Here is a 26,874-nt window from a genome sequence, read left to right as displayed (position 1 = left end):
CTGTAACACCACTAGACACACCTGCCCTGTACACTGTAACACCACCACCACCACTAGACACACCTGCCCTGTACACTGTAACACCACCACCACTAGACACACCTGCCCTGTACACTGTAACACCACCACCACTAGACACACCTGCCCTGTACACTGTAACACCACTAGACACACCTGCCCTGTACACTGTAACACCACTAGACACACCTGCCCTGTACACTGTAACACCACCACCACCACTAGACACACCTGCCCTGTACACTGTAACACCACCACCACTAGACACACCTGCCCTGTACACTGTAGCACCACTAGACACACCTGCCCTGTACACTGTAACACCACCACCACTAGACACACCTGCCCTGTACACTGTAACACCACTAGACACACCTGCCCTGTACACTGTAACACCACCACCACTAGACACACCTGCCCTGTACACTGTAACACCACTAGACACACCTGCCCTGTACACTGTAACACCACCACCACTAGACACACCTGCCCTGTACACTGTAACACCACCACCACTAGACACACCTGCCCTGTACACTGTAACACCGCTAGACACACCTGCCCTGTACACTGTAACACCACCACCACCACTAGACACACCTGCCCTGTATACTGTAACACCACCACCACTAGACACACCTGCCCTGTACACTGTAACACCATTACCGCTAGATAAACCTGCCCTGTACACTGTAACACCACCACCACTAGACACACCTGCCCTGTATACTGTAACATTACCACCACTAGACACACCTGCCCTGTACACTGTAACACCACCACCACTAGACACACCTGCCCTGTATACTGTAACATTACCACCACTAGACACACCTGCCCTGTACACTGTAACACCACCACCAGTAGCCACACCTGCCCCGTACACTGTAACACCACCACCACTAGACACACCTGCCCTGTATACTGTAACATTACCACCACTAGACACACCTGCCCTGTACACTGTAACACCACCACCACTAGACACACCTGCCCTGTATACTGTAACACCACCACCACCACATGATCGCAGTTGCCTGTCATTATGCTCAGTTCCTGGGACACTAATGCGTGCGGGGCTGCTCGCTTTGAAGAGGCCTCAGCCTCCGCTGCACGGAGCATCTGCAATAGGAAGGTATACTGTATATACAGACTGCTGACATAAAGAAGTTACACTATTAAAACCATTAAGTTATTGATCCTGTAAGGGGAATGGCATGGAAGAAAAAAGCGCCAGAAATGCTTATTTTTGGTCACATAATATATTAGGAAAAAAAAAAAATTAAAAAAGGATCAAAACGTCTCATCTCCCAAAAAATTTCTTTGGAAAGAAATGTTATAAAGTTGTGATTTTAGGCTTTTTTATGTATTTTTCTTAGTATTAAATATAAATAAAATCTATATAAATCGGGTATTGTTGGAATCATAGACCCACAGAGTGACATTCTATGGTAAATTGCACTGCATAATAACACAGTTGAAAAGTTGAAAAGATTTTTTTTTATTTTTTTTTCGATTTTACCCCACAAATATTTTTTGCCTGGTCCTAAAAGGGTTAAAACAATGGCCATTGTTTATATTTTGTGTAAACATAGCCTTAAACAGTCTAGAGTCTACAGCTGGAAGTGGAAAATCGAAACTCAAGGCAAGGACAATATCATTAAAGAGACAGAAGTCTGTGTGCAGAGAGCGAGAGAGAATGGCAGAGAGGTAAGAACATGGAATAAGGCAACGTAAAAGCAATCAGTCCCCTTTTGCTTCCAGGTAGTAGTGAGGCCCTTGTATGCCTCAATATAGTAGTCAGACACCCCCCTCATATAAAGTTTGGCCTCCCTGTGCAGGTAGGCCCCCCAATAGGTAATATTACCCATGTAGCTAAACCCCTCTCTGCCTTACAGGTAGTCTCTGAAATAGGTAGTAAGCCCCCCGGTATGTAATATTCCCTATGTAGTCATTTCGCTGTAGGTACTTAGCAACCCCCAACCCACTTTTTCTGTAGGCATCCCCCTGGCAGAAACACCCCCCCCCCCCCAGCATGTAGTATCTCCCAATGTAGTAGGATCCCACTGTAGGGGATCTCTGTTACTTAGCCCCCCTTTTTGACACTAGATAGCATAACATCCCCAATGTTTCTGGTCAGATTGGGTCAGTTCTCTCAGTTCTCCCTCAGCTTCTCCTTCTTCTTCCTTCATGTGACATGTTCCAATTGCCAGATTTTTTCCAGAAGTCCAGGCACAGACTTTTTATTTCAAAACAGTGCTCCCTGGCTCCAGCAGTGGGGTCCGCTGTCCTCTGCTCCGGTTCCTGGTCCCCACCCACTTCCTGGTCTAGAAAGGTGAGGTGACACATCCCCACTCAGACCTAGAAGCGGCCAGGGATAGGGCGACCGGAGGGGAGCCGACCCCAGCGCAGGAGCCAGGGAGGTAAGTGCATGTTGTTTTGTTCATCCACCTCCTACCCGCCAGTTTTGAGGAAAAAAACCTCAGTGCTGTCCGTCCATCTCCATTAACAACAACACATACTTATGGGGACTTAAAACTTTTTTTTAAGTTTTAAAAAGTATTTACAAAGCCCCTCCCCCTATAAAAGTTAAAATCACCTCCCTTTCGAATTTTGCAAATAAAAATATGTATAAATAAATAAACAAACAAACATTTACTGATTTTTTTTTTTTGTGTGTTATTATACAATAAATGTAGAGCACTGCGTCCTTGTGACCCGGACATATGTGTTCTATTTGGATCGAAAGGGGTTAAAAATAAATAAATATAAACATGCGATAGTTATGTTCAAAGAAGATTTGTTATGGCTCTTCAGTGGCGCTGCTGAAGAAAAAAAAAAAAAAAAAAAAACGCTGTCACTTTATGGTGTAAAATAGCTCCATCCTTAAAGGGAAAAGGAACATTATAACCCTGTATTGTTCTACACTAGAACGTTGCCTTGTTGTGTATTAATTGCAGTTATTAGCAGCTCAGAGCGGTCACCGTCCTCACATTCCAGGACACGTTTCCCCACATTTTCTTAGTTGCTCTCATCAGAGGGACGGCCCCATCTAGAGTCTATTGCTGAGAATCGAAACTCAGCACATCCAGCAAGGACGAGACAGAAGTCTGTGTGCAGAGAGCGAGAGAATGGCAGAGAGGTAAGAACATGCAATAAAGTAAGTTTACAGATAATGAAAAATGCAGCTGTAATTGGAACCGTAATTGTAATAAATTTTTATTTATTTTTTTTGCATTTTGCACAGTCCGTCTATTTAAAATTGACACATCTTATTATGGCTGTGTTCACATATGTTCTTTTTAAGGCAAAAACAACTTTTTTTCATGATGACAGCCATAAAAAATTATCATAATCATTATCTACTGTAGTCTTATAAAATAACAGCCAGTATTTTGCCTAAAAAAACAATGTGAGAACATAGCCTTTAGGTTTATTTTCAGTCCCATATCCCAGAATAGTCAGTCTTTTTGTACCCCAACAGTCAGGGCCTAGATACAAACAAATCCTAAGTATCAGTGTTTCTGTTTATAGTGTGTTCCTGGCTTTGGCTTCAGTGATCTGTCAGATAAACTTGTGTGTTATAGAGAGTTTACAGTCACTACTATTGTATGAGGCTAAGTTAACTCAATTAGCAAGATGACAAATCTTTGGACCAGTGCTGACTAAGGGTCCTATTCCACGGGCCAAGCAGGGCCCGATCAACGGTGTAAACGAGCAGCGATCTGCTAGATTGGTGCTCGTTTACTGGGCCTATTCCATGGCCCGACAATCGTTTAGCGAGGGCTGCAGGGACATCGTTACCGATGTCCTTGCAGCCCTTGTTTCATACATTACCTATCCAGGCACAGGTCTTCTCCTTCTATGGCCAGTCCTGGCCAGTGACATGCTGAGTGGTCTGTCAGCTCAAACAGGCTGTCCCGAAGCTGCTGCGGTGCGGGACCGGGAGGAAAAAGGAGAAGACCTGCACCTGGACATTTAATGTATGATGTTTGTGAAATCGTCGGTCGCCTGCCGCGCCCGCTATTCCACGTAGCGATGCGCGGGTGGCGACCGATAATTTTAGGTCCGAACCTAAATGAACGGTCAGCCGATGACACAATCATCGGCTGATCGTTCTCTCTATTCCACGGAGCGATAATCGTCCGATTATCACTCCGTGGAATAGGCCCCTAACAATAGCAACTGAATCTTTCCCGCTGGCCATTCAAATAAACTTACTTAGTTTTCATACCTTATTTTATATCATACGTCGTGGTGCTTGTTCCAGGAAAAAGTGATCTTTTATCACAATTCAGTGGCGTGAAGCTGGAATACCAGCCAAAAATCGGAACAGGTGTGGGGCTGATTTGGGGGGGCGTATGTGTTGTTCTAATCTTGAAAAGACCGTTTTCTACTCTATAGAACTCTTTGTTGTCTTTCACCAGTCTTATACCAGACATGATGGAAGCAATGGAAGAATGTGATGCTGCTGAAGTGAAAGATATTAAGTCTTACATACAGAATGGGGATCTCGGCAGCGCCTTTGAAAGAATAAAAGATTATTTAGAGAGTTTGGAAAACGTCCCTCTAAACATTGCAGTAACGGGTGAGTCGGGGACCGGGAAATCCACTTTTATCAACACTTTCCTTGAGCTGAGTGATGAAGATGCTGCAAAAGCAGGAGTGGTGGAGACCACCATGGAGCCAAAGGCCTACTCACACCCGAAATATAAAAACGTCCAGTACTGGGACCTTCCTGGGACAGGAACACCAAATTTTAAGGCAGAACATTACTTAGATAAAGTCAATTTTGGATCCTATGACTTTTTTATCATTATCGCATCTGAACGTTTCCGAGAATGTAACATACAGCTCGCCCGGGCCATCCAGGCCATGAAGAAAAACTTTTATTTTGTGAGATCAAAAATCGGGAATGACGTGTCTTCTTCTAAGAAACAGAGAAGAAAGTCATTCTGTGAAGAGAAAGTACTGGAGGAGATCAAGGAAGATTGCCTCACATGTTTTAGGAAAGCAAATCTTGGCAGCCCTAAGGTTTTCCTTATCGATTGCTTTGAGAAAGGCAAATATGACTTTGATGCCTTGCAGGAAACTATGGAGAAGGAACTTCCTGTGAGTAAGAAACATGTCTTCCTGATGTCCTTGCCGAATATATCTCTGGCTGTGCTAGAAAAGAAGAGAGAGGCTTTGCGAAAACAGATATGGATGAAAGCTCTCTTATGCTGTGCCGCCGCTGCTATCCCTATTCCCGGCCTTGGTAGAGCATATGATAACACCATTGTAGAGAGGACTATGAGAGAATACCAGTCTGTTTTTGGCTTGGATGAAGGTTCCCTCAACAAATTATCACAATTGTCACATAAAAGTGTGAGTGAGTTACAATCTGTGATGAAATGCCCACAAGAATTAGATAAGAATACCAATAACATGGCTCCTGGGGCGGTGGCCATGGGGGCGGTCATGGTGGCTAAACGTCTTGGCTACAGAATTGACATTTTGAGCACTTTGGCAGCAGGAGGCGTCTACGGCGTCTACCACTATTGGAAGATGTGTCAGAAGCTGAGACAGTCCCTGTACGACTCTGCTGAGGATGCGCAAAGAGTTCTCATAAAGGCTTGGGAAGATCAGGTTTAAAAAGGAAACTTTGGAGGAATTTCTTCAGCTAGAATTATTTGTTAGGAAAAGCTGAGGATGACAGGGCATGACTGCCACCAAGCTGCCCATTCTCTGCTGTCAGCTTCAGTCAATTGACTGACAATGCTGGGAAAACCGACAACACACATATAAAGCTCAAACACTATGATATATACTACGATTACTTCATATGTAACACTGGGCCTCTTGGCGCATATTTGAATATGTCACCTCACCACTCTCTCCCAGGGTCTTCGACACTCCAGCCGCGACGTCCAAGATGAACTTGTTTCAGCAGTGACAGACTACCTGCCAATTACTGGCCGCAGCATTATCCCACGTCAGTCAGTGATTGGCTGAGCGGGCTGTCACTGCCGAGACACATCCATCTCGGAAGTAACGGCTGGAGTGTTAGCGGGAGACCTGAAGATGCTGCACGAGCACCCAGGAGAAGCATGGTGAGGGCAGAATAAGATGTTTTTTATTTTCTATACGCCCAGCAATATATAAATGGCCATTTTAACACTATATCGCTATACATCTTCACTCATTGACTTCCAGTGATACCATGTATAGTTGGGTCTATGGAGACAGTCTCCAACCTTCTGCAGGAGAGATGTTTTGCATGTTAAACAACATTATAAAAACATTTATCAAAAGTATGAAGACTTTTTTAAATTCTTTAAGCCTTTAAATATCAATAAAGTTTTGGAAAGATTTATCTCTTTTGGTTTGGTCTTAGTAGATGTTGTCACCCTTGTGTTGATTGGTAAACCTAGAATGTGGGTTCCCTTATTAATGTTTGTAAGGTTAAAGCTACATGGAAGAGCCGAACCAATGATATGCCGACCTGCTGATCCTTTTTTTTTTTTTTTTTTCATCACTGTGAATGTGACACATCATGTTTTGGGGTTATGGCGGCAGTATTAATGTGTGTAGGTTTAAGTTGCAATACCAGATAAGACCCAACACTACTCCTGGGCTACGGGAGCACTGCATACCCAACACAGCCATGACTTTTGGATATGGGATAGAACTCGCTTCCCATTGGAACCACTCCAACAACAATAAGCACAGACTATAAAATGAAGGCACAAAACACACTTTTTGGTGTTAAGATGGCCAGAGTTTTATTTAAATCACAGGACTAAAACAATCCCAGGAGTCAGGTGACGTGCTCGGTCACTGGGATGCATGCTACAGTGAGATCCACAGCTGTCTGACCCGGCCAGACAGCAATAAAGGGGGGGGGGGGGCGGCTACATGTTTTGGCTGCCATTCTAGCAGAGTCAGTCTACTTTAAGGGCCCCAATGACCCAATGAAGATCCTCACTCCTGTGCTTAACCACCGTGCCCGCCCCTGGATGACGTTACCATTCTGACATCCTTAAAAAGAACCAATCACCTAAAATTCACTATCCCTATTATCAAAGGTCCTCTCTCCCTAAGTCTATCTATGAAGATACAGACTGCCTTTGCAGTCTGTATCTTATTCTTTACCTAATTCCTCTTCTTCTGTGCAGTAATGCCGGGCGCCCCATCTTGACGTCACGCTGGAACGCACCGCTGGAACGCAATTGACGTCATCAAGATGGCGGCGGCCGGCATTACTGCATCGGAACAAAGGAGCAGGTAAAGTATTAGATACAGACTACAAAGGCAGTCTGTATCTTCATTTTGTCTATTTATAAAGATACAGACTGCAAAGGCAGTCTGTATCTTATACTTTACCTGATCCTCTTGTTCGGTGCAGGAAGGCCGGCGCCGACATCTTGATTACGCTACTTGCGTTCCACCGCTGGAACGCAAGTGATTTAATAAAGATGGCGGCACCTGGCCTTCCTGCACCGAACAAGAGGATCAGGTAAAGTATAAGATACAGATTGCAAAGGCAGTCTGTATCTTCATTTTGTCTACTTATGAAGACACAGACTGCCTTTCTTATACTTAACCTGATCCTCTGGTCCGCTGTAGCATGGTCGGGCGCCGTCATCTTGATTTAGTCTCTTGCGTTCCAGCGGTGGAACACAAGTGACGTCATCAAGATGGCGGAGCTCGGCCTTGCCGCTCTGCATGATGGGAGCTTCCTGTCTCGCGCCGGCTCTTTTGAAAAGAGCCGGCGCGAGACAGGAAAGTAAAAAGTAAATATTTTAAAAACGCGGCCAAAAAAATAATCAAATATATTTACAAATATTAATAAAATAATTAAGTACATCTAATTAGGGGGAAAAAAATTGATTTTCATCCATAATTGGTTCTCTTTAATGCTGGCCACTTCCAAGGCTCAGCCTGGTCACTACCATTTAACATCCTCTATGAGTTAAAAGGAGTCCATCATAACCATAACTTGCCTGCAACTTTCACCTGACTCGTGAAATGCCAATCCAAAGCTGTGAGAGTTAATAAAATATATACTGTGTATATATACATATATACACTGTGTATATATATATTCATTGCCACGAACATATAACTTAGAACTACAAGTCCAGGCAAAAGTATGAAAATTCAGCAAAACAAGGCAAGAGTCATCCTCCAGCACTCAGGAGAGGAAAAAGCCCCTGTGGAGGAAACCTCTAGGAACCATGGCTGTAGGATTGCCCTTCCCTTGGGCTTAGATGGTTAATGCCAAACTGTAAGTAATCAAATGAAAATAAAATGACAATGATATTGTCATTGCACATGGTACCATACACAAACAGATAATATTTATAATACATGCATTATTACACTTACAAAAAGAAAATTAGTTGTAAAGTAAAGATGAAAAAGAGAGGGAAGTGTTTTCCTCCTTAACATCTTGTGGAAGAGAGGAAGGGAGAGACAAGACAGGAAGTTATATCTATTCCTAAATCCCACCCTCCTCATACCAATACACTAGGCATATACTCCTCCCTCTTAAAGCAGGACCACCTGTGCTTAAATGTATAGCATTATGCAGACAAGACTGCTGGGGCTATAGGTCCCTCCCTTCCAAAGTCATGTCCCCCTTTCCTTAGGACTCCCGGGGAGTCTGTCTTCCCCTCTAGGGTTCGAGTAGGTACCTAAAGGAGAAGTCTGTCTAGTATTAAAATCCGGCAGCCGGCAGGGGGGAATTTGATAACAAGTACGAACTTACTACCTGTTTGCATGCTGTTACTGTACGATGGAGAAATAAAGATGAAACTACACTTGGTGAGTGCCGCAATTCTTTTCATTGAAACTATTTGTAATGGACTGTTCTTCAGTTGCTGAGCACCACTAGTTCTATATATGCCTGCTGCTAAAAGCTATGTCCGGAGAAGACACACTAAAGCTAATGGGGGAGATTTATCAAACATGGTGTAAAGTGAAACTGGCTCAGTTGCCCCTAGCAACCAATCAGATTCCACCTTTCATGCCTCACAGACTCTTTGGAAAATGAAAGGTGGAATCTGATTGGTTGCTAGGGGCAACTGGGCCAGTTTCACTTTACACCATGTTTGATAAATCTCCCCTGTTGTTTCTATTTAAGGGCCACTTCACACTGAGCAAAAATTGCGGAATTCTGCCGCGGAATCCCACCGTGCTCAGTGTCAATTCTTTAAGTGGAGAACAGCGGGAGCGGAGGTGTGCGTGCCCTCCCATTCAGACACTGCAGGACACTGAGCATGGTGGGATTCTGCAGCAGAATTCCGCCATTTTTGCTCAGTGTGAACTGGCCCTAAAGATGAAATAAATAAACAAACATTTATCATGTTGAGGGAAAATCTGTTATGGCCTTAGGGCCCTATTACACTAAGCAATAATCGTACAAATCAGGTCAACGATCATCAGCTGGTCAGGTCTTGTGGTCCTTTTGTGAAATTTGTGAAATATTTGTGAAATAACGGCTGTTTGCGCAATTACGGCCGTTGTGTTTTTTACATGGAGTGAACCCGGCCTAATAGCAATGCAACAGCTGATGGTTGGGTAAAAAAAATAAATAAATAATAACTGTATACATTACCTCTCCACAGTCCCTGCTCTTCTGCCCTCTGCTCGCTTCCCGGAGCTGCTGCTTTAGCTTCGGAGCAGGTCTCTGAACTGACAGGCCACTCAGCCAATCACTGGCTGGGGTGGTTGCAGTCAGTAATTGGCTGAGCGGCCTGTCAGTTCAGCAACCCACTTTGAAGCTGCAGCAGTGGCTCCAGGAAGCGAGCAGAAGAGGGCAGAAGAGCAGGAACTGTGGAGAGGTATGTATACAGTGTAAGGACATGGTCAACACGGACATCACTAATGATGTCCGTGCACCCCTTGCTTAAGATTATCAAGCCGTGTAATAGGCTCAGTAAGCAAGCACCAATCTAGCAGATCAGCGCACGCTTACAGGAGGCATCAGGCCATGTAATAGGACCCTTAGATGAAAAAAAAAAAAAACGCTGTCACTTTAAAATAGCTCAGTCCTGAAAGGCGAAGGAACAATTTAACCCTGTATTGTGCTGCACTTCAGCAATATCTTGCTGTGTAGTAACTGCAGTTATTGGCAGCTCAGGCATCGTCCTTGCATTCCAGGACACATTGGCCCAAATTTTCTTGCTCTCATCAGAGGGGCGGCCCCTTCTGGAGTCTATTGCTGAGAATCGAAACTCAGCACTTCCAGCAAGGACAATACCAATAAAGAGACTGTGTGCAGAGAGCGGGAGAGAATGGCGGAGAGGTAAGAACATGGAAGAACGTAACTTTACAGATCATATAGAATGCAGCTGTAATTGGAGCCGTAATTGTAATAAGAGGTATTTTCTTTATTATCCTTTTACAGGTGTTTTTTTTTGTTGTTTCTTTTTTGGGGGGGGGGGGGTTTGCACAGGTCGTCTATCTGCAATTATCAGATATAAGTTTATTTTAAGTCTCAGCTCATTGATATGCATTATCTAATACCCTTAAAGGGATGGTGTGTTCTTTTCTTCTAACCTGTTTCCATTTTCTGATTGTAATTTTTTATTTTATTGTTGGTAAATTATTATGGGGGCTTCTAACTTTCCTGAGCTGTTTTGAACAGCATTCAGTGACATGCTTTGCAGCAGGCTGTGTGAAAAAGAAATTCTTTAAAAAATATATGTTTACCATAAAAATTTGATCCAATCAATTTTCATTCAAATCAACTGTTTTCAGAAAGTTATATAGATTCGTAAGTTACTTCTATTTTAAAAAATCTCAAATCTTCCAGTATTTATCAGCTGCTGTATGTCCTGCAGAAAGTGGGGTATTCTTTCCAGTCTGACAGAGTGCTCTCTGCTGCCACCTCTGTCCATGTCAGGAACTGTCTAGAGCAGCAGCAAATCCCCTCTCCTGCTCTGGACAGTTCCTGACATGGACAGAGGTGGCAGCAGAGAGCTCTGTGTTGGACTGAAAAGAAAACACAATTTTTTTTTGCAGGGCATACAGTAGCTGATAAGCATGGGAAGACTTGAGATTTTTAAATAGAAGTAAATTACAAATTTATATAACTTTCTGAAACCAGTTGATTTGAAAAAAAATAAAAATTTCGCTGGAGTACCGCTTTAAGGCTATGTACACATAGTGGGACATTTACTAAGGAGTCTAATTTGTATGACTCTTCTAATGAGGATTGATATTTATTTTGTTCTAATATCTTGTGAAAATGTAGCACTGCCTCAGTGAATGTATCTAAGTAAAAAGTCGCAAAGAAGACGCAGAATAGGCCGCAAAAATTGCGCAAGCATATTCACTTGGTTCTGACCAGACGTAGGCCTGCAACTATTTTTTGTAACTTATTAAATTGGGCGCTAATACAGGATTATTGGAAATTTTGGGTGAATACCTGGGTCATTCTCCTGATCGGTAGGAGTTTTAGTAGTGAGACCCCATTGCTACTTTATTCCAAAAACAGCACCATATCTGACTACCTATTGTATGTGGTGTGCAGCTTATCGACATTCAATTCAATGGTGCGAGGTTGCAATACCAGCCAAAACAGGTGTGGCACTCTATTAGAGGGAAAAGCATCATTTTTTTCTCATCTCGAAAACCCACTTTTTGACACCTTTGTGTAATACTGCTCGCATCCTAAACAGCATCTCTCTGAAACTTTTTGTTTGTATTTTACTAGTGCTATTCCAGACATGATGGAGCCAATGGAAGAATTTGATGATGCTGAAGTGGAAGAGATAAAGTCTTACATACAGAATGGGGATCTCGGCAGCGCCTTCGAACGAATAAAAGATTATTTAGATAGTTTGGAAAACGCCCCTCTAAACATTGCAGTAACGGGAGAGTCGGGGACCGGGAAATCCACTTTTATCAACACTTTCCTTGAGTTGAGTGATGAAGATGCAGCAAAAACAGGAGTGGTGGAGACCACCATGGAACCAAAGGCCTACTCACAGCCGAAATATAAAAACGTCAAGTACTGGGACCTTCCTGGGACAGGAACACCAAATTTTAAGGCAAACGATTATCTAAATAGAGTCAATTTTGGATCCTATGACTTTTTTATCATTATCGCTTCTGAACGTTTTAGAGATTGTAACATACAGCTCGCCCGGGCCATCCAGGCCAAGAAGAAAAAATTCCATTTTGTGAGATCAAAAATCGGGCAAGACATGCGTGCTTGTAGGATTCAGAGAAGAAAGTCATTTTGTGAAGGGGCGGTACTGAAAGAGATCAGAATAAATTGCCTCAAATGTTTTAGAGACGCAAATATTGACAGCCCAGAGGTTTTTCTTATCGATTGCTTTGAGACGGGCAAATATGACTTTGATGCCTTGCACAAAACTATGGAGAAGGAACTTCCGGTGGATAAGAGACATGTCTTCCTGATGTCCTTGCCGAATATATCTCTGGCTGTGCTAGAAAAGAAGAGAGAGGCTTTGCGACAACAGATATGGAAAAAAGCGGCCTTATCCTGTGCCGCCGCTGCTATCCCTATTCCCGGCCTAGGATTGGCATGTGATGTCACCATTCTGGTGAAGACAATGAGAGAATACCAGTCTGTATTTGGCTTGGATGAAGGCTCCCTACACAAACTGTCCCGATTGTCGGATAAGAGCGTAAGTGAGCTGAAATCCGTGATCAAGTCCCCGCAAGTGATTGGAGAATTGAATAAGGAGATTGTCATTAAAATGGTTTGTAAGGGGACCATGGGGGCGGTGATGTTGACTGAGCATCTTAAGAGCAGCATTCCCGTGTTTGGCTCATTGGCAGCCGGAGGCGTCTCGTGTACTATGACCTATCAGATGCTGAAACGGTTCTTGTTTGACGCTGCCGATGATGCCCAAAGAGTTCTTATAAAGGCTTCCGAAGATGAAGTTTAACAATAGAAAATGCTGAAAAATTCCTGTAAATTGTTATTGGCTTATACTATTATCAATACATGTATCAACAGTATCGAGACTAAAAAGAAAAAGTCTATAAAAGGCAATAAATAAATAAATAAAAATAAAGAATAATAAAAAAAAAAGATTGATTTCCACTGAGCAGACGCCGGCTCAGACGTTGGCACCCTTGTTTAGGTTGGTGGACCGAGAACGCGAGGAGATACATAAAAGAGCCAAATGATATGTGGACCATAAATCCAACATTTCTGGCTGATTGCAGTATTGATGGATTGACGGGAAGATGCACCATGGAGTCACGATGACAATGTTAAAGGGGTTATCAAGTGCTAAAAACATGGCCACTTTCTTTCAGAGACAACACGACTCTTGTCTCCAGTTCAGGTGCGGTTTGCTATTAACTTTCTAACTAACTCCATTCACTTTAATGGAACTGAGCAGCAAACCTGCACCCAAGCTGGAGACAAGAGTGGGGCTGTCTCTGGAAGAAAGTGGCCTTGTTTTTGTAGCGCTGGATAACCCCTTTAATATGTTTTATATTAGATGGAACCCATCCAAGGCTGGATAAAAGAAGGAGCACCCCAGGGTAACCTTGACCAGTAGGGGCCTCCACCATGTTTGCCGTTAAGAGGGATATTCCCGGCTCAACTAACATACTTATACTCGAAGGACTCGTCAAGTTTTTTATTTCTGCAGATACATTCATTTATCAAACATGCCTCCTTCTTATGATACTCTGATCTTTCTCTCCCATTGTTGACACAGCTGGTTGCCTAGGTTACCAACCACCTCTCTGCTCTAAAACCAATGATATGGCTGGTGTATAAATAGCTATAGTATGCATAAGTCTACATTATAGCTATATATACACCAGCCAGACCACTGCTTTTTGAGCAGAGTGGTGGTCGGTAAGCTAGACAACCAGCTGCCAACAATAGGAGGAAAGAGCAGCATATAAGAAGGAGACAAGTCCGCTAAATATTTGAAGGGGAAATATCAGCAGGTAACCTGCAATAGTTCCCTATTGCGCACAGATCAGTGTGTGTGGGGGGGGGGGGGGGGGCTTGAAGGAAGGTATGTCTCTTACAGCGCCTTTCCCATGATGTCCTTTGTCCAGACCGCTGTTAGGAGCACTGCCCTGCCCCCATAATCATAATCAATGGACGGACAGGCCGGATCTGCACTATGGAGGTGGAGCAGTACTCCTAACGGTGCTCCGGACCGAGGATTAAACTGCTAACAGCACGGGAACAGCGCAGAGGAGGAAGGTAAGAGTAAGGTAAAGTGCACACACTGGGAGAGATTTATCAAACATGATGTAAAGTGAAACAGGCCCAGTTGCCCCTAGCAACCAATCAGATTCCATCTTTCATTCCTCACAGACTCTTTGGAAAATGAATGGAGGAATCTGATTGGTTGCTAGGGGCAACTGAGCCAGTTTCACTTTACACCATGTTTGATAAATCTCCCTCACTGTCTTCTTTCTTTAAATAACAGCTGTTAATGTTATTAAAAATAACAACCATTATTTTCATTCTTCAATGATTCCTATTGAAGTCAATAAAAAGAACGTCCATTAGTGTTGTATGGAATAACGTCTGTTGTTTGTAGCAGTCGTCAAAATAATGCTTATTACATTAAATTGCAGCTATTAGGCTTCATTCCCACTGAGGAAAACTAGCGGAATGCCGTTAGCCTCCCTCTCATAGTGGGAGTCTAAGGGAGGAGCACGCTCCTGCTCTGTCCGCGCTGAAGAATGAACATGTTCATTCTTCAGCGCGTACAGAGCAGGAGGGCGCGCCTCCCATAGACTCCCATTATGAGCGGGAGGCTAACGGCATTCCGCGGCGGAATTGTCCGTTACTTTTGTCGGCTACTTTTGCTCAGTGGGAACGGGGCCTTATACTCTAATGCCCAAAAGTCCAGGTGCAGAGGGCATAAATGTACACCCATAAGGGGTTAAAAATAGCAACAAAAGGTTGTTAAAAGCGGCCATCATTAAACCTAAGCTTGAATAATGTACCAACGGACATCATTGCAATGACGGCCATCCAAGTATGCTAAACAAAATATGCTTGTTGTGTAAACATGGCCTTAACAAGGAATCCCTTTGTGTGGTCTTAATAGTGAGGACAAGATACAGTAAATGTTTGGTTATAAATGTATATTCCGGCTAAATCCTGACATAGTAAACACCATGTACAGCTAAATGGCCAATAAAGGGGGTGAGCCATGTAACTCCTGGCAACTGGATACTATAATTAAATGCAAGTGCTAGGCCAGAAGACTGGTACAGGAGTAGGCCATCCTTGCCTGGCTGCGGTCTGGATATAGACACTGGGGGGGGCATTTATAGCGCTGTGTCTGTGCTGCCCGTAACAACCAATCACAGCCCAGCTTTCATTTTACCAGAGCAGTGTGAGAAATGAAAGCTGGGCTGTGATTGGTTGCTATGGGCAACATAGAGAATCTTACTATCAGACATAATTACTATACTATACCATAAATATACTATTACTATAATGCCATAAATCTCCCTGTGTGCTATGGCCCTGACTGCAGTGTTATGTCCTGGAGCAGGGAAAGCACACAGCATCACCACATCAGAACTGCCAGCTATTGCGGGATTATTGGAGGCCTGACCGCTGTGTGGGAGCTGCCACCAAGACTAAAAGCCCTATTACATACACTAAATAATTATCGGCCCTTACTTGGCCGATTTCCAGCTTTTCAGGATAATTCTTTTGTCTAATAGGACATGTTCAAAGGCCATGATCAGCTCACATATAAAATGTTGGATAATTGTGGTCTTTCAACATGTTGAAAGAGCACAATCATGTCTGAGGATCATCCGGTTGGCCTCTCCTTACTGTCTGTGCGGAAGCGAATGCTGAAAGGTTGGCGCTCACTTCCCCCTTATTATCGTGCCATGTAATCTGGCCTAAAGTAACCTTCCTCCATAGAGTGAAGCTGGAAGGGTGCTAAACATTAGCTATATACCAACAGTAACCGTATACACTACTACATTGGTATATACTTATACTGTAAATGTTAAAGTGTCACGGTTGTTTGGGAAAATTTTGACATGTCTTAGTCGAGAGAACGAGCGGGGAGAGGACCGTACTGCAGCGTGCTCTGGGTAAAAAAAAAGTGAGTGTTCAGACTGGGAGAAGGAGGAGAAGAGGACATGCTAAAGCGCGGTCCACTCCCGGTGTGTTAGAAAAAAAGTCAGATTCATAGTGCAAGGGCCCTATTCCACGGGCCGAGCAACGATGTAAACGAGCGCCGATCTGCTAGATCGGCGCTCGTTTACTGGGCCTATTCCACGGCCCCGATGATCGTGAAACAATAGCCCTTGTTTCATACATTACCTGTCCGGGCGCATGTCTTCTTCCTCCCGATCCCGCGCCGCAGCATCGGCTTCGGAGCAGGGCTGTCTGAACTGACAGACCGCTCAGCCAATCACTGGCCGCGGCGTTTCCGGCCAGTGATTGGCTGAGTGGTCTATAAGTTCAGACAGCCCCACTCCGAGGGAATAGGGCTCTAAGTCTATGAAGCCCAACTCTTTTTTTTAACACGGGGAGTGGACCATGCTGCAAAGCGTCCTCTTCAACTTGGTATGGGTCTGAACACAGACGCAGACTGATCAAAACTTTTGACATGTTTCTATGACATGTCAAAAGTTTTCACAAACAACAGTGACACTTTAAAGGGGAACTTCGAATACTAAAGATTAACTTTTTAATACATTACTTTAATAAAGTAATATTACTTTGTAATACAATGCTATTAAAAAAAGTATAGTTTTCTATGTATGGTAAGAAGGGGCAAGGCACTGTCATAGATGGGAGGTATGTTTCACCAAGGATCCTGGCCTTGGTAAGGTGAAAGACAACTATTGCTGGTGTCAGTGGCATGTTTAAAACGGTGTATGACCAGTCCTGACCAGTGTTTCATGGGAGCATGCCAAAAAGAGTGTAGGTAGCTGGTGCCACTTTCCGGGTAGCTTCACATGTACCGTTTTCGCAGCGGATTTTCTGGTGCGGATCCACAGCAGATTTGACTAAATGAATGAACACAGCATCAAATCTGCTGCGGATCCTTCAGGTGCAGGATTTGTGTGGCCTATATAAGCCTGGGAGAATCAGCTGAGTGTGGGTGTGAGTGTGGGCCACAGGAGACTTCAAGGTGCTGTGCCTGACAGCGCCTATCCAGGTGGGAGCCCTATGTGGAAAAAAATGACTGTCTTCATAAGTGCCAATGACTGTTTCATGGACTCTGATACCTGGGTGTTGGCTGAAGAAAGCCGCATGTTTGGTTTTCTGTTATGAAAAGTATGGACAATAAACCAGTTAGGGTGCGTTCTCTGCAAACTGTCGGAAGTATGGACGGTGTCCTGCGGAGTGGATCTCAGAGCTCCCCACATCATGATTAATTATGTCAGGAGCTCCCATACTGTTTAAGGGTGCCTTCACACGTACCGTAACGCAACCGGTTTTCTGCTGCGGATCCGCAGCAGATTCGACTAAATGAATGAACACAGCATTAAATCCGCACTGTAAAATCCGCTGCGGATCCGCAGCAGAAAATCAGTTGCGATACGGTAGGTGTGAAGCTACCCTAAATGTTGGTGCTGGTGAACTGTCACAGCCGCGCGGCTGTGTCAGTACACTAGTGTGAACTTTCACATAGTATTAGAGCTCCTGACATCATAATTATGTACACAGCATAAAAAGAATGTCGTTTTGGCACTTTTTAATGTTTTTGACGCTTATTTGATGCATTTTTTTGACAATACAATACAATATACTACAATACACAGGGAATACACATAAATGAAGTGATGTAAGAAATATAGATGTGTTGGGGGTGTTTGGCAGGGGGCATTATAGACGGATCTAGTCCTGGTTACATAGACTGTATTATAGACTCTCAGCCAGCAATCTCCCAGCACCTCTCTCCCGCCCAGTGACATGGCCACCCCCTCCTCTTACACAGAGATCTGTCATTTACATTGTGCACAAGCACCGCCTTACAGTGTCACATCCACAACTGGAATAAGTAGGGAGAGAGAGCGGAGAGCGAGGTATGTAACCTGCAATTACTGTATCCATAGGGGCCTGTATATAGAAGGGGGAAAGGAGACGGTATAAACAAGGCCGGATCTTATATCTTACACACAGTCTGGCATGCTGGCAGCTTGGCATGCTGGGACGGCAGAAACCTGACACTCTTTATTATTGTAGGCTTATTCGTATAGCTGGGCTAGCTGGGTGTTGTGGTTCCTCTGTGATGTCACGTTACAGGGGGGTGTTACTAACTCAATATCCCCCGTATAATCCACCCTTTTGATATGGTAGCTGTTTCAGTGATGCCAAGTGCAGGAATGAGACCTCTGGACACTAGGGGGCGAGATTTTTCAAACATGGTGTAAAGTGAAACTGTCTCAGTTGCCCCTAGCAACCAATCAGATTCCACATTTCATTTTCTAAAAAGTCTGTGAGGAATGAAAGGTGGAATCTGATTGGTTGCTGGGGAAACTGAGCCAGTTTCACTCTACACCAGTGATTTTCAACCAGTGTGCCATGGCACAAGGTCGGGTGTGCCGTGGGGAAAGTTCCCCAAACTATGGTGCCCCTGCAGATCGCCCCGCTACTGCTGTACGCCTCACCTACTGGCCGCCTGTAGCGCCTGGACGCGCTCCTCTTATCCAATCAGTGGAGAAAGGGAGCGTGATGCGCTGCGGCGAGCCGTGATGCACGCATCCAATCAACGTGTGCGCTACGGCCCGCCGCAGCGCACCGCACTCCCGGTCTCCGCTGATTGGAGGAGCCCGTCCGGGCCCTACGGGCGGCCAGTAGGTGAGGCGGACAGCAGCGGTGACCATCTCGGAGGAGGTGAGGAGGAAGGGGGGGAGAGAAACCTGGGGATGAGGGAGAGAAACAGGAGAAAACAATGGGGGAGAGAAACCTGGGGATGGGGGAGAGAAACATGGGGATGGGGGAGAGAAGCCTGGGGGAGAAAAAGGGGGGGAGAGACAGGGAGAGAAGCATGGGGGAGAGAAACCTGGGGATGGGGGAGAGAAACCTGGGGATGGGGGAGAGAAACCTGGGGATGAGGGAGAGAAACCTGGGGATGGGGGAGAGAAGCCTGGGGATGAGGGAGAGAAACCTGGGGATGGGGGAGAGAAACCTGGGAATGGGGGAGAGAAACCTGGGGGTGGGGGAGAGAAACCTGGGGGTGGTGGGAGAGAAGCATGGGGGAGAAAAAGGGGGGGGAGAGACAGGGAGAGAAGCATGGGGGAGAGAAACCTGGGGATGGGGGAGAGAAACCTGGGGATGAGGGAGAGAAACCTGGGGATGGGGGAGAGAAGCCTGGGGATGAGGGAGAGAAACCTGGGGATGGGGGAGAGAAGCCTGGGGATGAGGGAGAGAAACCTGGGGATGGGGGAGAGAAACCTGGGAATGGGGGAGAGAAACCTGGGGGTGGGGGAGAGAAACCTGGGGGTGGGGGAGAGAAGCATGCGGGAGAAAAAGGGGGGGAGAGACAGGGAGAGAAGCATGGGGGAGAGAAACCTGGGGATGGGGGAGAGAAACCTGGGGATGAGGGAGAGAAACCTGGGGATGGGGGAGAGAAACCTGGGAATGGGGGAGAGAAACCTGGGGGTGGGGGAGAGAAGCATGGGGGAGAAACAGGGGGGGAGAGACAGGGAGAGAAGCATGGGGGAGAGAAACCTGGGGATGGGGGAGAGAAGCATGGGGGAGAGACACGGAGACAAGCATGGGGGAGAGAAACATGGGGATGGGGGAGAAACAGGGGAGAGAAACATGGGGATGGGGGAGAGAAACAGCGGAGAGGAGCAGGGGGGAGAGAAGTTTGGTGGAGAGAAGCAGAGGGGAGAGAAGTTTGGTGGAGAGAAGCAGGGGGGAGAGAAGTATGGTGGAGAGAAGCATGGGGGAGAGAAGCATGGGGGAAAGAAGCAGGGGGGAGAAGTATGGTGGAGAGAAGCATGGGGGAGAAAAGCATGGAGGAGAGAAGCAAAGGAGAGAAGCAGGGTGGAAAAGTATGGTGGAGAGAAGCACAGGAGAGAAGTAGGGGGGAGAAGTATGGTGGAGGGAAGCACAGGAGAGAAGCACAGGAGAGAAGCATGGTGGAGTGAAGCACAGGGGGGAGAAGAAAACCCATGTTTCACACTGAGTGAGTATAAATACTTTTAGAATCTATATTATTAACTATATGTATAATATGTACTGTTTTAGTGTCATTTTGTGCCATTTTGGTTGGTGGTGTACCACCATGTTTGATAAATCTCCCCCTAGTGGACAGTAAAGATGTGGTCACAGTTCCCTTGAGCAAATTTTTTTCTTGTAGTAGTTTTACTGAAATACAGTGTAAATGCTATTGGAGCCCTTATGTGTTCAGTGTTTCTAGTCGAGATGTTATATACAGTCCAAATAGTGTATACTATGCTGTAGACCAGTGCTTCTCAACTCCAGTCCTCCTGGTCATGTTTTGAGGATTTCCTTAGGGTCCAATTACACCAGATAATTATCGGCCGTTCCGGACGATAATTGCTTAGTGTAATGCTGCGTTTACACGAAATAATTGGCCCGATCGTACGATTAACGATGTCAGAGTAAGGATTTTATATTTCATAACGGTCAGCGTTTAGACGGTACGATATAGCGTACGGAAATTCGTTTTGCGATTGTTTTGCGATCGCTTAAGCCTATCTCACACATTGGTTAAATCGGCGAACGACTGTTTACACGGAACGATCTGCAAGCGACGAACGACGATTTTAGAACATGTTGTTAGATCAAAATGAACTATTTCTCATTCGTTGTTTGATCGTTCGCAGCATTTACACGTACGATTATCGTTGGAACTCGTGTAAACGCAGCATAATAGTTCATGTTTAAAGGCAGTGATCTGTTGGCCTTGGCTCTCCAGCTGTTGCAAAACTACAATTCCCATCATGCCTAAACAGCCGAAGCTTTAGCTTCGGCTGTACAGGCATGATGGGAATTGTAGTTTTGCCAGCGGTTCCCCATCCCTGTTTTAAAGCATGAACCAAAATTCCAAAAATGATAGCAACGGCCTACTGGCTGTCGCTCCATTAAATAGGAGCGGCGGCAGTAGTCCGCCATTATCTTCTATGGGCAGTCTATAGATTGTTTGGGCAGCCCTTCCCGCAGCTCCCCCACTCCTACCCACTCATTGTCTGTGTGAGTAAGAGCACCGACACTTCGGTACTCACTTGCTTTTAAATATCAGGCCATCTAATATGGCCCTTAGTATTTCCCGGGTGATGCAATTATATAGTGCATCAGGTACTATCACAGGTGTTCTCCGTATGGGATATCATCAAACCCTGACCTGTTGGCGACCATGAGGACTGGAATTGAAAAGCAATGTTGTAGAGGATTCCCAAAGATTTGGTGAAATGTACTGAAGTAGACTCTTTCCACTGTAATGGTTTGTGCACACTACGGAATGGCGACGGAAAACCCGCCGAGCATTCGGCAGTTCGCACCCGCTTGTGGACTGTGGCGGGCGCGCATCTCAGTCCGTGTCATAGACTCCATTCTATGCACAGGCGGATTCCGCCCTCCATCCAAAGAATGAACCTGTTTATTCTGTGGACGTACGACGGAATCGGCCTGTGCCTAGAATGGAGCCTATGACACAGGCGGAGATGCGCGCTGTTGCACAACTGCAATTACCTTAATGTCTGGGCAGCCAAAGCTTTAGCTGTCTATGTAACAGCTGGAGGGCCACAGTTTCCCCATCCCTGCCCTAAAGTGTATAGGCAGCTTTAGTGCATCTCTACCTGGAAGGCCTGTCTCCGTAATACATGGTTGGCCCTCAGAGCCGGACTGGGGCTGAAAAGCAGCCCTGGCACAAAACCCCCACCAGCCCCCATATATATCGTTGCCCCCCCCCCCCCCCCACACACCCATTTCGCCAGCTATTTCGAACAGAAGAATTTTTTGCTCTACTTGGTCACATTACTTTCTTACATATGTGAAGCCCAGAATTATCACAGAAGAAAAATAAGTGTACACTACCAATATAATCAATAATACCGCCATACACTGACCATATAGTCACCAGATACCAGGTGTACACAGATGCAGCAGACTATTACACCCTCAAGACTACAGAATAGAATACAGCAGTGATATCACATACCAGGTGTACACAGATGCAGCAGACTATTACACCCTCAAGACTACAGAATAGAATATAGCAGTGATATCAGCTACCAGGTGTACACAGATGTTGCAGAGTATTACACCCTGCAGACTATAGAAGAGTATACAGCAGTGATTAGACGCAGTCACAGGTAGAATACAGAACAATTCCAGCGGATCTGTCCGCTCTCCTGTCATTGTGCTGTTCCCCGATCAGACTCCTAAATAAATTATCCCAGACCCCTGACTAAATGGAATCTGCCTCTTACTCACACAGTAAACACTTGCTGATATTATTATTATGTCACACACTATTAGTACTATTATATAGTGTGTGAGCAGCAGGACTGTCCTCAGAAGATGCAATATTAGCTGTCAGCAGGGGCAGACACAGACAGCAGAGGATCCCTGTGCAAGGATGTGCCTGAGCCCCCCATAACCTAAGTGTCCCCCCACTCTCGCCCCTACATAAGTGATTACACTGGACTCACAGGTGACGTCTTCTCTGATCGGAGTCGCTCACTTTATTTTTTTCTTCCCCATCATGCCCGGCCATCATGACTATTCTCCCGAGCACAATTCATCTCCACAGAATCTGCCAGACAAAGAATTTAGGCTCCTGGCATCAGCACCATCCTCACCTCTATACACAGTCCCCATGTATTGCCACACACTGTAATAGTGCCCACTCTGTGCCCATATAATAGCCCTCTCTGCACCCCCATATAGTATACATAACCCCCTTTGTGACCTCATATAGGGTATATATATCCCCACTGTGCCCCCATATAGTGTATATATATATATCCCAACTGTGCCCCCATATAGTGTATTTATATCCCCACTGTGCCCCCATATAGTATATGTATATCCCCACTGTACCCCCATATAGTGTGTATATATATATATCCCCACTGTGCCCCCATATAGTGTATGTATAGCCCCACTGTGCCCCCATATAGTGTATGTATATACATCCCCACTGTGCCCCCATATAGTGTATGTATATCCCCACTGTGCCCCCATATAGTGTATGTATATATATATCCCCACTGTGCCCCCATATAGTGTATGTATATCCCCACTGTGCCCCCATATAGTGTATGTATATCCCCACTGTGCCCCCATATAGTGTATGTATATATATACCCACTGTGCCCCCATATAGTGTATGTATATCCCCACTGTGCCCCCATATAGTGTATGTATATATATCCCCACTGTGCCCCCATATAGTGTATATATATATCCCCACTGTGCCCCCATATAGTGTATGTATATATATACCCACTGTGCCCCCATATAGTGTATATATATCCCCACTGTGCCCCCATATAGTGTATGTATATCCCCACTGTGCCCCCATATAGTGTATGTATATATATACCCACTGTGCCCCCATATAGTGTATGTATATCCCCACTGTGCCCCCATATAGTGTATGTATATATATCCCCACTGTGCCCCCATATAGTGTATATATATCCCCACTGTGCCCCCATATAGTGTATGTATATCCCCACTGTGCCCCCATATAGTGTATGTATATCCCCACTGTGCCCCCATATAGTGTATGTATATCCCCACTGTGCCCCCATATAGTGTATGTATATCCCCACTGTGCCCCCATATAGTGTATGTATATCCCCACTGTGCCCCCATATAGTGTATGTATATACCCACTGTGCCCCCATATAGTGTATGTATATCCCCACTGTGCCCCCATATAGTGTATATATATCCCCACTGTGCCCCCATATAGTGTATATATATCCCCACTGTGCCCCCATATAGTGTGTATGTATATATCCCCACTGTGCCCCCATATAGTGTATATATATATATCCCCACTGTGCCCCATATAGTGTATATATATATATCCCCACTGTGCCCCATATAGTGTATATATATATCCCCACTGTGCCCCCATATAGTGTATATATATATCCCCACTGTGCCCCCATATAGTGTATATATATATCCCCACTGTGCCCCCATATAGTGTGTATATATATCCAAACTGTGCCCCCATATAGTGTATATATATATATCCCCACTGTGCCCCCATATAGTGTATATATATCTCCATTGTGCCCCCTCTCTGCGCTCCATATAGTGTTCGTATGCCCCCTCTATGCCCCATATAGTTTTTAAATGCCCCCTTTGTGCCCCATAGTGTACTATGCCCCCTCTTTGTTAAGCCCTTGTTATGCTATCCCTCCTCTGTGCCCCGTATTTTGTACCCCCTCCATGCCCCCCAGAGAACCCCCTCTGCCCCCTAGGTACCCCAAATAGTTATTCTATCCCCCATATCTTGCTCCAATTATTACGCCGCCCCAGCAGTGCCACCACCCACAGTGCCCCCACCCGCGAAAAAAAAAATAAATCTCACCTGTCACCCGTTCCTGCCGCTCCTCCACCGGCAGCGCGTGGCATCTCGCTCATCTTCCGGCGCAGGCAGCATAGTACAGGAGACTCTGCCTGGGCCGGACGTCGCAGCCTCTATCAGACGTCAGCGTCTGACGTCAGCGTCAGCGTGTGCGTCTTAAAGACACACGCACACGCTGACGTCTGATAGAGGCTGCGACGTCCGGCCCAGGCAGAGTCTCCTGTACTATGCTGCCTGCGCCGGAAGATGAGAAAGACGCGCGCTGCCGGAGGAGGAGCTGCAGGCCTGGAACGGGTGACAGGTAAGTTGTTGTTGTTTGTTTTTTTCCCCCTCCCGGCCCACCACGCAGTCTTCAGCCCGGCAGCGGCCCTCTGCAACTGATTAAGCAGCACAGCGGCAGAGGGCCGCGGCGGGGCTGTTTATTTATAATGTCTTTTTTTTTTTTTTTGCAGTCTGGGCGGCCCACGGACTGGTAATCCGGCCAGCCCAGCGGGCATTTGCCCGATTTGCCAGATTACCAGTCCGGGCCTGTTGGCCCTTCATTTCCACTGTGAAGCATCTTTAGGGAAGTGGTTCCTTTAGGGTGCATTCACACGTACAAGATTCGCAGCAGATTTGATGCTGTGTTCAGTTATTTAGATCAAATCTGCTGCGGATCCGCACCATCAAATCCACTGTGAAGCTACCCTTAAACTCCTTTATAACAACTGGTGAGGAAGTGACAGTATTCTATGAAAAGAAATCAATGGACTTTTTAAATTCTTAATTCATTGTCGCTCTGTGCCTTTTTTAATACTCGATTTGGAAGGTCATGGGTCATACAGATTTTTTACTATTGCTTCTTCTCCACCTTCACTAATACATTCTAACATCTTCTCTTGGTCTTTTAAGGTTGAAAAAGAAGGCTATGGATTGCAAACATTTAGTTCCTGAAAATGAATTGCAGGAGATGAGGAACTTTTTTGAAAATAGAGATTTTCTAGAAGCCGTAGATGGTGTGAAAAAGTCTCTCGAAGACATTGACCAAGTCCCATTGAACATTGCTGTAACTGGAGAGTCAGGATCTGGGAAGTCAACCTTTATTAATGTCATCCGTGGTCTCAATGATGAGGAAGAAGGTTCTGCCAAGACGGGCGTTGTGGCCACCACCATGTACCCAACGGCTTATAGTCACCCACATCACAGAAACGTGAGGTACTGGGACCTTCCCGGGATAGGAAGTCCAGGGTTTACGCCACTAGATTATCTACAGACAGTTAAGTTCTATCAATATGACTTTTTTTTGATCATCACAACGGAACGTTTCAGGGAATATCACATCCTCTTGGCACAAGCCATCAAGTCCATGGGGAAGAAGTTCTACTTCCTGAGATCCAAAATAGACTCGGTATTGAAAGGATACAGACGGGGAAGGGCAAACTGCTACAAGGAGGAGGATATACTGGCGGAAATCCGGAAGGACTGCTTAAATGGTCTTCGAGCTGGAGGTATTGAAAATCCTCGGGTGTTCCTACTCTCCTGCCTTCACCCAGAAAAATACGACTTCCACCTCATCCAGAAGACTCTGGAAGACGAGCTTCCAAGTCACAAGAGACACATATTCCTTTTGTCTCAGCCCAATTACTTCCACCAGGCCCTAGAGAAGAAAAGAAAGGCCTTCCAACTGCAGATATGGAAGTGGGCTATCATGTCTCTGATGAATATTATGACGTCACAATGGTCGGGAGTGCACAGTGCATTGGCCATTCCACATTTATCCACCAGCGGTGATCTCAACCTCATGGTCAATGTATTGGAAGAGTACAAAAAAGCCTTTGGACTGGACACAAGGTCCCTCCTCATATTAGCAGAAACCTTTGGTAAAGATGTTGAAGATTTGAAGTCTGTTATCAGGACCCCTACGGCATCCCAGGAGATAACCCACGAATTGATTTTCAATAATTTAAAAAGCCGCGGACTCACAGACATGGGGCGGTTAGTTACAGCGTGTACAAATCAATTTGTTCCCCAAATAAGCGCATTGGCGAGTGGAGGTATTGCCTTTGGTATAAGTTACTGGATGCTGAGCAGTTTTCTAGCCAACATGGCAAAAGATGCAGAAAGGGTGCTAGCAAAGGCGTTAGAGATGGACGATTAGACTGTCTACATCACCTACTACACTTACTTGGAAGCAGTTTCACTGCTGGTGGTACCTAATAGAGTTGATCAAACCTCGGGAAATCCTAGGTTCGATAGAACTCAAACACTTACGAACCTTCCGCATTTGATGGCTGATGCCTTCCCGGTCCGTGGGGAAGGAGTAGACTGCCCGGGTACCGCCTTGAATTCCGGGATTCAGCCT

General features: G+C 45.4%; 3 protein-coding genes across 4 annotated transcripts; all 3 read left to right on the top strand.

Annotated features, from left to right (window-relative positions):
- Positions 1–1,581: 1,581 nt before the first annotated feature.
- LOC138768802 (interferon-gamma-inducible GTPase 10-like) lies at positions 1,582–6,320 on the top strand. The gene is made up of 3 exons (XM_069946757.1): positions 1,582–1,728; positions 3,044–3,160; positions 4,423–6,320. Exons 1-3 carry the CDS (start codon positions 1,582–1,584, stop codon positions 5,650–5,652), a joined length of 1,494 nt encoding a protein of 497 aa, XP_069802858.1. The 3' UTR covers positions 5,653–6,320.
- Positions 6,321–10,251: 3,931 nt separating this feature from the next.
- LOC138769531 (interferon-inducible GTPase 5-like) lies at positions 10,252–13,026 on the top strand. Of its 2 annotated transcripts, none has more exons than XM_069948077.1 (2): positions 10,252–10,309; positions 11,723–13,026. In XM_069948077.1, exons 1-2 carry the CDS (start codon positions 10,299–10,301, stop codon positions 12,924–12,926), a joined length of 1,215 nt encoding a protein of 404 aa, XP_069804178.1. In that variant the 5' UTR covers positions 10,252–10,298; the 3' UTR covers positions 12,927–13,026. The 2 variants fall into 2 exon arrangements, with proteins under 2 accessions (XP_069804178.1, XP_069804177.1); XM_069948076.1 differs by having other exon boundaries at positions 10,262–10,385.
- A 4,808-nt stretch (positions 13,027–17,834) lies between these two features.
- LOC138769517 (interferon-inducible GTPase 5-like) lies at positions 17,835–26,786 on the top strand. Its single transcript, XM_069948057.1, has 2 exons — positions 17,835–18,033; positions 25,425–26,786. Exons 1-2 carry the CDS (start codon positions 17,921–17,923, stop codon positions 26,668–26,670), a joined length of 1,359 nt encoding a protein of 452 aa, XP_069804158.1. The 5' UTR covers positions 17,835–17,920; the 3' UTR covers positions 26,671–26,786.
- The last annotated feature ends 88 nt before the right edge of the window (positions 26,787–26,874 follow it).

The sequence above is a fragment of the Dendropsophus ebraccatus genome, chromosome 12, assembly GCF_027789765.1.
Source record: "Dendropsophus ebraccatus isolate aDenEbr1 chromosome 12, aDenEbr1.pat, whole genome shotgun sequence".
Lineage (NCBI taxonomy): Eukaryota > Metazoa > Chordata > Amphibia > Anura > Hylidae > Dendropsophus > Dendropsophus ebraccatus.
This window is presented reverse-complemented; position numbering and strand designations above follow the sequence as displayed.

Bases quoted from the DNA above. Each gene is read 5' to 3' on its own strand.
- LOC138768802 (XM_069946757.1), top strand. From the start codon at position 1,582: ATGGCCATTGTTTATATTTTGTGTAAACATAGCCTTAAACAGTCTAGA. The intron at 1,729-3,043 runs GTAAGAACATGG...ACATTTTCTTAG, and splicing joins CGAGAGAGAATGGCAGAGAG to TTGCTCTCATCAGAGGGACG. The intron at 3,161-4,422 runs GTAAGAACATGC...TCTACTCTATAG, and splicing joins AGCGAGAGAATGGCAGAGAG to AACTCTTTGTTGTCTTTCAC.
- LOC138769531 (XM_069948076.1), top strand. From the start codon at position 10,318: ATGGAAGAACGTAACTTTACAGATCATATAGAATGCAGCTGTAATTGG. The intron at 10,386-11,722 runs GTATTTTCTTTA...GTATTTTACTAG, and splicing joins AGCCGTAATTGTAATAAGAG to TGCTATTCCAGACATGATGG.
- LOC138769517 (XM_069948057.1), top strand. From the start codon at position 17,921: ATGGCCACCCCCTCCTCTTACACAGAGATCTGTCATTTACATTGTGCA. The intron at 18,034-25,424 runs GTATGTAACCTG...TGGTCTTTTAAG, and splicing joins GAGAGAGAGCGGAGAGCGAG to GTTGAAAAAGAAGGCTATGG.